Source organism: Perca flavescens, chromosome 20 (assembly GCF_004354835.1).
Source record: "Perca flavescens isolate YP-PL-M2 chromosome 20, PFLA_1.0, whole genome shotgun sequence".
Taxonomy (NCBI): Eukaryota; Metazoa; Chordata; class Actinopteri; order Perciformes; family Percidae; genus Perca; species Perca flavescens.
This window is the reverse complement of record NC_041350.1, coordinates 19,957,271-19,970,085: the sequence shown is the minus strand read 5'-3', so window position 1 is coordinate 19,970,085 and position 12,815 is coordinate 19,957,271. Positions and strand designations below refer to the sequence as shown.

The following is a 12,815-nucleotide window of genomic DNA, read 5'->3' as shown; positions in this document are numbered from 1 at the left end:
AAAGCAAAGTTTGATGTAAAAAAAAATCTTATTTCAAATACAAATCATTATTTCTAACCTTGCCAATGTCTTGACTCTATTTTCTATTCGTTTCACAATGTATGGTGGTGAATAAGTGTGACTTTTCATGGAAAACACAAAATTGTTTGGGTGACCCCAAACTTTTGAACGGTAGTGTGTGTGTATATATTTAAAAATGCAGCCAAAAAATGTGGAGTATGTCCACCTGAGCACTTCATGAGATTAAGAGGATTAATATTTGCAATATGCAAGATGAGTTCCATAAATATGTAGAAGGAAGAAAAAAAAAGGTTTATGGAAATCATTGTGCAGGGTTTGTGAATGAGTGAGTTAACAAGTGCAGCTGGTAGGTTATGTAAAAGTACTGCAAATTTCAAGCATGGTACAAAATGAAACTTGAAAGCACATTTCCACAGAGACAAACTACAACAGCCTACAACCAATGAGCACAGAGCTCTAGAAAGGCTGAGCCAATCATGAAGCATGGTAGCCTGTGGACATGGCACTACTGAGAGACGCCCACCTGCGTTTGCTGTGACATGGCAGGGCAAAGTGGACGAATACCGTTTGCTTGTGTGTGTGCGCGCGCGCATGTCAGAGTGTGTCTGGATCTGGGCTTCCCTGTCAAAAGAGTGTTCTCCAGCATGTGAGCATGCCTGTGTGTATCAGCAGGAATGCTTCTCCTGTCAAAGCAAGGGTCATCTTATCATATAGTTTGGTCCCCTGTTGTTGTCATGGCAGCAGATTGCCATGAGGACAGATGCAGGAAGGGGGAAAGAGTACAGGAGATAGCACTCAGTGGTACACCACTGGGATCCCATAAGGGAAAAACACAATGGACAACATGAGAATTTACCATGAACCACTGCTCTTTCAACCACTCAGCTGACCATTCAGAAGTGTAAGGGGGGGCCAAGATATGAATGAATATTAAGTCAAAGCATATAAAAAATGAAATTAACAAGACATTTTCTATAATTATAACCGCTCCGTTATTAAAGGGTAAGTGTCCATTTTACTCAAAGTCTATCTCTAGTACTATTGTACCCCTTCACTGACAACTGATAACTAGAGTTTTGGCACATTGTTAAAAAGGGACAACCTTTGACAACCTTCCCACTTTGTGTGGGCTGAGAATGTGTATAAGGCGAGGTGCAATATCCAGTGTAAGACAAGATCAAATGAATGATACTGAGAGGAGAGCAGGTGCTGCCAGCAAGATAAACTACCACTTTCTGTGGCCTGCTGCACTGTTCTTTCCCAGCTACATCAATTCATTAATTTATCTGTGAGATGAGGAAAGAACAAAATAGAGTGTTTAAGTGTTTTCTCTGTCAGCTAAAAATGACCAGGGGTGGGGTGTAGGGGGGGAAGCATGTATTTAGCTACAAAAGGAATGGCTTATTATTCGTACTGGGGTTCCAATTTGCAGACTATCCAATGAGAGGGCGGGTGAATGCACTGGCAGTACAGCTGTGATAAAGCTGTAAGCGGTGCAATTCCAACAGCAGTCACTGTACATTACAGCCAGAGGCCCGCATGGCAAGCTGAAGTACTATGGAAGAGTTCAGCCTCAATTGTCTGGTATAACAACATGGTATATTAGGTGTGAAGAGCTCATCAGGATGTCATGGCAGCCGAGGATGCCATTTCCCTACAAATCAATTCGTGAAATGAGAAAAGAGGTGGTAATAAAGAGAAGAGGGAGCAGAGAGATAAGGAGACAGAGCTAAAGACTAAGAAGAAAGGCCAGCAAGGGAGTATAGTTCAGTGGATAGCAATGGGACATGGAACAAAAAGACAAAAAAACCTACCGCTGCAGTTTGGTTAACCATCATGTCTCTTAATGACTGTTATATGGTATGTCTTTGATCAGGGCGGATCTCTTTGTTTGATAGTTTCACCCCCAATCATCATAGCACAATCGCTTCTCTTAACCAGGACAAAAAGTACCGTCAGCTCCATAGACATGCTCCTGTCCTGAAGCACCCTTTGTCCTCACTGCTTCAAATTAAGCTCATGCATACTTCAAGACAGCCAGTTTTTTCCTTTAGCAAACTTGATTCAGTAGTTATACATGACAAAAAGGAGAAAGCCTCTTTAGAGCAGCTGTCTCAAGAGAGTAAGTGCCTATAATTCTGCTGTGTTGTTTCCCTGGAGGATGTGTATCCAAGGTGTAGATCCTATTACACAAGTATTTTTCTAGTAGAATAGCTGCTGAATGTGTCTATTTTCGGTAAGGCATGTTTTTGTGCTTAGCATGCATTGAAGTAATTACCTCAGATGTCCCACGGCTTTGGTTCGGACCAGTGAGAGGATGATGTAGTCATTCTGCTGACCCTGGAACCTGTCCACTGTTGTCACCTGCACAGACACACAAACATATTCATTATTGAACAAAAAAATCCCACATACACATAAATATGCTAACTACAAAGATATGCTAACTAAGCCATGGCAGCTGATGTATTTTGCAAAGTAAATAAGTGTGTGCATTTTAGGTAGGTGGAGGGATTTAGCTGAAATGTGTAGAAACATGAGGGAGACTGCTTTCTGTCTTAAATTCACCTTTATCTTTCTTTCTTCTTTCTTTTTGGGGGGTGGAGGAGATAAATGATGGTGCCTGTGTTTTCTTGTTGCTGCTGTTATCGCTGTGGGCCACATGGGCAGCCAGCGGAGCTAATAAGGCTTAGAGGGCATTTGCTGCCACTAGCCTCTTACCTGGGCCCCTGAGACTCTGGGCCAAGGTACTGGGGGCCACGCTGCTTGAGTGGATCAGAGATTATTTCAGGGAGACAGAGACATTTTTTTTTTTTTCCCAAAGCAAAAAGAACCTTGTGTCAGCCAATTTGCTTTTATACCCTGGTAATCCTGTCTTGCTGAGAAGCATACTTATTCCTGTACATTAAGAACAGAGCTGTGCTGCGACTTTGCCAGTGCTGTTACAACTTACATAACAAAGAAAACATACTGCACTCGCAACTTGATACAAAGCAAAGAAATTGAGATGCAACTCTGTAAAACTGAACCCATTACACATAAAGTACTAGCTGTATTGTATGTATAACTGCTCCTACAGCCAACATTTCATGAACATCAATGCACAACCAATGGCAGTTTATTCTCAAGTGCATATAGCCTGGACTTCCTTCCTGTCCGTGTTTTTATTTTTTTCTTCTTTTCTTCAAGGGATAAGCAGGTTAGTTTAATATGATGGGCCCATAAAACCTACGGTGGCATCCTGTTTATATACTGAACACTGTATTGAAACTAAAATAACCGTATTTAAAACTGTGATAGAAGCAGGATAAATCTGCCACGGGCCATCACTTATGTCACGTATACACCTGTTTTTTTTCTATTCTCTTTTTTATTTATTTATGATTTATTTATATGACTTTAAATACAAAATCGTGTGTAAGTCCTTACACGTGTGGGGAAAGCGAAAATAAATTGGTACAAAGTGATAAGGGTCTTCCTGTCAGTGTTTGATAGAGTTGCCTCCCATTTGGTAACGGCCACCAAGGAAGAAGCAATTATGTTAGCCTAAACCTACATAAAAGTAATGTATGCATGCATGTAAATACTGGTTACATACACAAAACAGGTCATAAGTCCTCCTTATTTACTATTGTACAAAAAATTACTACTATTTAGTTATATAGACCACATGCTGTGAAATCAAAAGCCTAGCAGAAAGAGGTTGGCCTTTCCTCTATAGATCCATCCTGTAGAGTTGATCAATAGGACATCAGCTACAAACAAGAAGCCCCACAGGCCCAGGACTACAGCAAGCAACCTATGAACCAGCCATGCTAAATAAATCATCCTGTGGTCCTGGTTACCTCCTATTAGGTAATGCAACTTTCAGTGATCCTGGAAGTCCCTTTGCTAAACCCATCCAAAACCTTGGCAACAGGAAGAAAGTGTGTGTGAAAGAGGGAGAGATGAGGCTAATGATGTAGTAGACCAGTATTTATTTACGTATCCCTGTTGCTATGTAGAACAGGTGCAGCACCAGAGGCAACAATATGTTGGTTTTACAGTAGCATGAGGTGTCGTGGGCTGTATGTTCAAGTCAAATACTTAATGTTCAACTCAAACAGCCGCGGTATGCATGCATGCATGCACATGTTCACACAAATGTCGCACAAACACGCCAGTACACGCTTTGTTGAAATAGGCTATAACTGTGGATTTGAAGGGGATATAACGGCATGGTTTTAACCGAAACAGTCCAACTTGTTTAGCAGAGATGGGTCACTTAAGAGAAGGAGTTATTCTTCGCCCACAGACAGTGAAGCCCAGATAGAGAATCTACCTAAGGCATAGCATTTTGCATGGTGTTTAGTTATTTATGAGAAATCTTCCAGGGAGTGAATTACAGAGGTCATGTCATTGTGGCACACGGTTGTCTATGGATACAAAGCTAATGGTCAAACATGGATCTCTCCTCTCGTTCTTACTCACTCTATCCATCCTGCTATGTCTGATTCATGGCAATTATGCCCTAGAATGTGCAGAAGGCAGACAAACAGATTGTTCAATTTTTCACAAGAGACTCTCAGGGATGAGAGAGTTAACGGTGTAATGTTTCATTCCAAGTGCCTTCATATCCACATGTCTCAGGATTTCATACCGGTCTAAAAAAAGGCATGTTGGAACATGTTAGGAAGACATTTCCCTATCTATGTCAACATATCTGGTTATAAGATATCCTGGTTCTGGTCAGACAGCAAGACTTGGTTTCCTGTTATTAAAGAGAATCCTGCCCTCAGAAAATAAAGGAATCCCACATGAGGGATGGGGAAAGTGTGTGTGTGTGTGTGTGTGTGTGTGTGTGTGTGTGTGTGTGTGTGTGTGTGTGTGTGTAGCCATGTATATTAATGAAGGGAGGGATGCAGAAGGTGAACTCAAAGATTCAACATGCATACTCTTCCCTTTTAAGTCATCTATGGTATCCTCGACTGTTGATGTGCTTTTTGACTAACTAAACACAGGTTAACTAAATCACAATCTGCTCAATTCTAACATTGTTTTGTTTCATTGCTTGGCTGCTTGTAAGGACTGGGCTGAGATTTGGGTGGGATGAACAGATGCTGTGATTTTGAATCCAGTTTGCATTAATGTAAAAATGTGTAGTGACCTGAATGAATTAACACTATTGTGGTGTTTCAAATATACAACACCAAAAAGAAAGCAAATTCGAATGGACATTTTCTGTAAACATTAAGAAGGTAAACTAAAAAAACAACATAATTAAAGATGTATAAATGCAAAACTGCATGCATATGCATGGCAACGGTTATGTTTGAAATTCAGTAGACAGCTTAGGCTAGTGTGTTTATTTGATTTTGAGACTGTGACTGGTGCTAACTGTCCCGCCCGTTCTTTTCTTACTAATTAAAGTCATAGCTGCAAAGTGGGATGGCTGTTGACATTTGCTTGGTTTTAGCTTTTGTGACACATTCTCAGACACACTGTGGACCAAACGCTCTGCGCCATGACCTTTCAGCTGCTCAGCATTTTCCCGCAAGAGCCCCTCTTTCTTTTTCATCTCCCTCCCTCTCTGACTATCTTTATTCTCAGCAAATCTAACAGCCTGTCACCCCTGTCACTTTATTACTAGGCATGCATACTGACTAAGGCCACGAGCACAATGAATGACACTTTATGTCTTAACATTGCTGGACATTTAACATGACCAAGCACAATTTCTAGCTAGCTGTCTGAACAGAGAAGACAAAGCAACAAGGAAGGTATGGTTGCACAGCACGAAATACAAACACACAGCTCTGCTGGTGGTAGAATGCAAAGACATAAGAGGGATTCACGTCCTGCTTGCTCGTTAGACAAGTAACATCTGCAGTTTGTGTTTGTGCCCTCATGCGTTAAAGGATAAGGCTGATGATATTCTATATTTTTCTTATTGTCAGCAAATCACATAAAAAGACCAAAACCAACAATAAAATGGTCCTACTAACAAATACAGTGTATTCCTCTGTGCCGTAGACCTCCATTGTGTAAAAACAATTATGTATTTGTGACCCATTTTGTAAGATTTACATCTTACATCAGGCTGGGCAAATGGAATGTATCAAGAGACAGACTGGTTTTGGTCTTTTCATGATATTTGTTGACAAACATTTTTAGAAAACACCAGCATTATCTATTCCATAAAAACCCTACAAGATGAAGAAACTTAATTGTATCCAATATACTGTAAGTCTGGGCTGAACACTGCTGTATTGATATATACTGCTGAAATGTCATTGGCCAGTGGGGAAACCACCATGCTTACCACACACTCTGCCACTTTGGCACAATGACACGCCAACTGACTGGTGATGTGCCATTTACACTCCGATGTTGAAAGTTTCGCTTGCATGCCTAAATAGTCTGTGACACTGTAAAGTGTGTGAAAGGCCTGAAGAACAGAGACCAAAGAAAGGTGAGAGAATGTGAGTAGGGAAAAAGAAACGAGTGAGAGGAAAGGATAACCTGAGGCTAAAAGCATTTAGCAGTACAAACAGAAAATGGATGGGAAACTGTGCCAACGGGCTGCTGACTTAACACTGTGTAAAGGAAGGAAAGAGAGAAGAAAGACAAGGAGTAGGGGGGGAATACCGTGGGCTGAAGACATTCCAACAGTATTCTTCAGGGATGAACACATCATCGAGACTACGCCCACTTTTAAAGTATACACATTTAAATTCTTTCCTCAAACACACACAAAGACACACTCAGTTAGTTTGATTTACAGAGGTATGCAGTCAGCTGGTATATAAACTGTTGAACAGAGGGCACAAACTGTCCTGCTCTATTTGGGTCTTATGACCTGCATCAGTCTTATGATTTGCTGGAGCAGGACAATAAAGGCCAGGGCGGGGAAGAAAAACAAAAAACAAAAAGTACTATATATATATATATATATATATATATATATATATATATATATATATATATATATATATGCCTGTGGATTCCTTCCTGACAGGAGAGAAGAACTGTGTCTCAAGTGATATCAGAAGTGTGTACAGTTAATGTTTGTGGAATCGGGTGTGTTTCAGTGTTGGAATGCTACATGAAGTGTAAATATCAATATTTCACAAATAAACTTTAAGTAGCTTGTTAATTTAGACTGAATTACCATTTAGTTTCATTATATTAGGATCGCTGAACAAATGAGATGTGGTTGGTGATTCAGAGGTCTGGAACCAAAATAAATCTTAAGTAGTTTTTCAGGTGTATTAAAGACCATCCTTGTAAGAGAATAGTCAAAGAAAGTACTATATGGAGATTAAACAAAACAGGATAATAATAATTTAAATAATACAATCATTGGATGCAGCTGTATGCACTGTTCCCTGTGGTCAGTGTCAACTGGTGCATGTGTGTCTTCCTTACCTTGTTAGGCTGACTAAAGAAGGGATTGCCAGCACAACGCTGGTTGATGACGTCTCTGATCAGGTGTTTTTGTCCATTGTAGGTTGTGAGGATGCTGATGCGGTCAGCAGGGTAGCCCAGTAAACGCATGTACATGTACAAAGCGACCGTATACTCCGCCTCTGCCAGGTTCTTCACAGGAAGAGAAAGAAAAGGAGAGGGCAAGATTAACATTATCATATTTTAACTGTACACTATTGTACAAGTAATGAGAGAAGGAAAAACAATGATGTTTGTGAATTGCTATTGTCTATCAATTTGGTAATCTTGTAGTGAATCAAAGCAATACGCTGAATTACCCAAATACACAGGTATCTCTTAATATCAGCACAGCCAGGGCTGTCTGCTGTGTTTGACACTTTGCTGTTCCCATTCTCTTGTACTTTAACATCATGCTCTAGCCCTTTCTCGCCTGTCAAGTGTTTAACTTTTCAGCCAGATAAAAGCCCACTCATTCATGCATGAGTAACCATCTGATTTGGTTTGGAATTAATTGCCTTGGACAGAGTTCAACACTACCACTAGCTAGGCTGGGACAAAATGTCCCAATCTAGGATCCCCTACATAGAAGCGAGGAGGGTGAATGGCATATTTCTACCGTGGCTTTGATATTTATTAAGCGGAGAATAGCCGATTGTGCTTTTAGAAGTGTGATGAAAGACTGCATTATCAAAAGGTTTCATTACTCAGTCTAATGGCAGAATATTATCACAATATACTACCAATATCACATGACTTAAATTTAACTATTTTCATAAACAGCTGGTTTTAGTCATTTCCAGATTCTATACAAAGATGATTGTTACAGGAGCGCTTGGTACTAAAAAATAAATAAATAAAAAAATAAAAGTAACTTTATCTAGCCTAAGTCTTATATGATTTAACAGGAATTAGGAGGAGACTGTGTTGAGATTTGTATTAACATTTAACTTTTTATATGGATCATAGTATTAAGGTTAAGTTACATACAGCCTATTTGGGCTCCGGGTATTCAGGTATTTTATCTGATGAACCATAACATTTGACAAACCAACTAGATTTAATTGACCTGTATCATCTTTTAGTCGGATAGGTTTAATATGTAAATAGTTATTTTGAAAGTATCTGTTAAGGTTATGAAGCCTACCATTGTTTTCAATAAATAGTTCATAAACCTTTGACTAGTTTTTACTGAACCCAGCAATTGCGCCGCGCCGTCACATCCTGCGTGGCGCACCACTAGGTCTGTCAAAATTGCTCAAAAATGACATTTGAATATTCCCTCTAAAATAACACAGAATATTCTAACTATTCGAACATCTGGTTGCGCATTCATCCAAGGTGGCGCGCAACATCGTGACGTCAAAATGATGCAATATCCGGCCAAGCCGAGGTCGCGCACGGCTCTTTTTTTTTTCAGCGGCGCACGACAAAGCGGAAACAGGAGGCCTAAATGAGTTCACCAACAACCGGATGCCAGGACTCTCAGAGTGACTGCAGGTCTCTCTGGTAACCTTACCGGGTTAAGATGAGTTCTTTTATGGTGAATGAAAGGCTCGATCAGAACGATGTAAGTCAGTGAATCACATCAAAGCATTGACGGCAATGCTGCTGCCAGTTCTGCCGTTGTTTACCTTTTTCTTCTTCTTCTAGTCCGTAGACAGAGCAACGTCGGTAGCCTTTGCTCATTAGCGCCACCTCTGTTCAGGAGAAGACTGCAGCTAGTGTCGCGACCACCAGCGCAGGTATAAATAGTCACGGCGATCTCATGATGTCACATGTGTATGCGCCAGCTTGGCTACGTCCAATGGCTATGTCCGGTATGTAACGGCTTTCAGGCGCGCTAGCAAAGCAGACAGCCTCTGCTACTGCGAGCGTTTTTTTCCACTTTTTAAAAATGTTTTTTTTAAAATTTGAATATTAATTTTCACCTTCGAAATTCATTTTTTTAAAACTATTTGAATATATATTTGAATTTAGAATATTCGTTGACAGCCCTACCCACCACCACAAGTCAATTCTCAACCTGTGGGAAACACTGTCTAAATTTAACAGCCAGTGTTGCATGCATCATTCACCCACTTTACAATCAACAAATTCCCCAGCATGTGCATGTGCATCCTGGCTCCAAGGCTACACTCTGCCCTTCAGAATGGGACCAAAAAAGAAAAAAGGCAACAGCATGCATTATTCATCCAGTTTCAATTAAGCCTGGATTTCAGCCTTACATCTTTGATAATAATGTATGCAGCTTCATCAACAGTTCCTGATCCAACTGCACTGGAGTCAACACATCAAAAACAGTGACATCCTTTGTTCTTCTTCCCCTATTACATCTCTCCGAATGGCACAAATTCGTAACTTAAATGACCAAACCATGTTTTTACTGATAGAAATGTTGGCAGTGAATGTAAGGTATGAGCTGGTTCTTTTCAAGGAAAAATATTCAACATTATCTACTAAATGTTGAAAACCATAGGAGTGATTTTGGAGGCACATGTGGTGCTCGATGGCCTCACAGTGTTCATTCTGGCTGTACCCTGTAACCTGTTTAGTAATATCTAAGTAGATACAGGGTTGGCTTTTCCAGCTTTGCCTACCTGGTATGCATATTTAACATACTAATCTAATACCCTAACACCCCAGAGAACTTGTTAACCCTAACAACAAGGTCAGACCTAACCCACTGGAGTTTGAGCCAATGGCTGGAGGCTCCATTAGGAGTGGAGAGAATGGAGGGACAGAAACGGGCAGAAACATAGACAGTCAGAAGGAAAGAGAGGGTCGGAAATTGTGATGTAAATACAAATGCATAAGAAGTAATATGAGAGTAATAAATCTAGACTACCTGTGAGTAAAACCCACAATGCTTTTGCACTTATGTTATTTAAAATGTAGCTTGTGCAGCACAAAAGCTTATACTAACAAGCCTAGTGGCTGAGAAAAGCCATTTTCTAACAACAGAAGATGTGGATTTAGATAAGCATCTTACCCTTCATGAGCCATTTGACAACTTAGGAAATACTATCAATGGGCTGAGACTTAATATGGAAAGGGCTTTAACAAATGAGGCAAAGAAGCAGAAACAGACCTTTGGACTATGGAGTGTCTGAGTGCACAACGCACGTGTTTGTGTATACGATGGTTGTGCAGTTCCTGTGTATGTGCAAAGTGGGGTTGTGGCATCGTTTGTTCAGCTGTGACAGGCATTCAGCATGCACTGGATACAATTGCTTCTCTAGTGTCCAATTTATCGCTTCAGGTTCCTAGGAAAGTACATGTGAGAGTGTGTGTGCGTGAAAGGCATAGCCCTTGAGGAGCCTGAAAATGGCAACAGGCAAATGGAGTTGAGGTTCATGTGACCTGGTGCCTCGAGAAGTGCACATGGTCTGGATTTAAGAACAATAAGAAGCTTCAGGGACATGAGCATGCACAGTGTTGAACGCTGCAGTAACATTCATGAAGCACTGATATGTTCATTGGCCATGAGCTTATTAACAAATCAGTGTCTTAATTCATGTATTTACTAATTAGTACCTATTGTAATCATTAGACAAATAGACCTTTACTTAAAATCAAGTGCTGCTGGCTTTCTGATGGAAACAAACTCTGTTGTGTCCTGGAAGTTTTTCTGTTTATTGTGAAATGTATGTCATGTGTCTATTCTGGTTTTAGCTTCCTTCCTTCCAGTTTTTCAGAACCACTAATAATCCAGTTAAAGTAACTAGTTACATGTACTCAAAATGTTTTTAGTTATGTTGTTATATGTGCCAGTAATTTTTGGACTCCTGTGCTGGTGTGGTGCCAAAGAAAACATATATTTTTTTAGATTATGTTTTGGGCATTTTTAGGATTTATTGACAGGATAACTGAAGAAATGAAAGGGGAGAGAGGGGGAATGACATGCAGCAAAGGGCCACAGGTCAGAGTCGAACCCGCGGCCACTGCGTCGAGGAGTAAACCTCTATATATGGGCGGCCGCTCCACCAACTGAGCTATCCGGGCGCCCAGAAGAAAACATTTTTATTTTAACACAGCCCTATCGACCCTGCCCTCCGTCCACACACAGTCTTGAGTGTCTCAGCAATGTCATGATGTAACACAATCTGGCTCCTGGTGTTAAGGACAAACCCACTGGTCTGTGCTGGGCAGCCAGTGCTAGCTACAGACTAAGCAGTGTTATGAATATATAATAAGGACCGGTAGCTAAACCATTAAACATTTAAAATGAATGAACTGCTGTACAACAACCAATTCAGAGGGAATGGAGGTCACGGAGGAATATGGTTCTCTGCTCTAGTGGAACTAAGTGTGCATGAGTGTGTATCCGTGTAAAGGAGTGTATAAATTGTGCTTGGAAACTGCCACCCATTGAGTAACACAAACTATTTCTGCTTTTCCAACATTGTGTATGTGCTACGGATACACTGAATACTGTGTTGTATACTGTGCGTTCACAGCTCTCCAAATTGAAATAATACATATATGGGTCTATGTAGGTTCATGCTGTAGGCAGCAGGGTATTTACAGTTGAAATCATGTTTACCTTTAGTATTCAATTCCAGTTTTGTTTGTTTTTGTTAGTTTTCACAATACATTAAAAGTTATTTTCTATAAATTACTAATTTAATGTTTATGTTATTTCAGTTTTAGTCATAGTTTTATTTTTGTTGTAGATTTCTAAAGTAGAAAGAGTGGTTTGAATGTGTAATATAACTGGTAGACATCCATAGCACAAATAACAGTTGTGCTGTGTTTGTATTAGTGTACTGTGGTGTGCACAACTACTGACCTGGTAGAAGTAAGGGTTGGGCTCAGATTCTCCCACTCCATTGAAGTCCTCCACGTTAATTAACTGGAAGTCAAAGGTCAGGCCAGGGTTGGGCACCTGGAACTCTGGCAGTTGCTGAACATGAGGCAGGTTCCCCAGGTGTTTGTAGCGCCAGTTGTACAGGTTACACAGGCTGTGGGACAGGAATATAGCAACACATTAAGTCACATTTTTGCCATGTCCTTTGTGTGTGGAGACAGTACCAATCACTAAGATACTGTATCATTTGTGAAACTGAGTTGGTTCAAACTGATTCAAGCTTGATGCTGCAGCAGGGTGACCCACCTTGCACGTGCACGACCCTGTGCATCCAGATCTATTGTGGGCACTCCCAGGCGCACAAATCGGGTGAAGAGAGACTGTTCCATGTTGGAGTACTTCTGGAAGGCCATGTTCTTGATAACAGGAGGCAACTGGTGGTGGTCTCCAATCATGATCCAACGTTTCAGCCTGCTGTAGCCATCCTCTGGGTTCTGTAGAAAGGGGAAGACAGAAAAAATAAGTGGTAAGAACTCCTGTTATATCTAAATAAAATACA

At 40.5% G+C, this 12,815-nt stretch overlaps 1 protein-coding gene across 1 annotated transcript in view; it reads right to left on the bottom strand.

Moving 5' to 3' along the window:
- Nucleotides 1–12,815, bottom strand: part of aqr (aquarius intron-binding spliceosomal factor) — a 57,622-nt gene that overhangs the window by 4,907 nt on the left and 39,900 nt on the right. Inside the window, exons 30-33 of the mRNA XM_028565700.1 lie at nt 12,563–12,750; nt 12,239–12,410; nt 7,429–7,599; nt 2,300–2,385 (exon numbers count right to left, since the gene is read on the bottom strand). Coding sequence (XP_028421501.1) covers nt 2,300–2,385; nt 7,429–7,599; nt 12,239–12,410; nt 12,563–12,750 — 617 coding nt within the window. The remainder of the gene's footprint in view (nt 1–2,299; nt 2,386–7,428; nt 7,600–12,238; nt 12,411–12,562; nt 12,751–12,815) is intronic.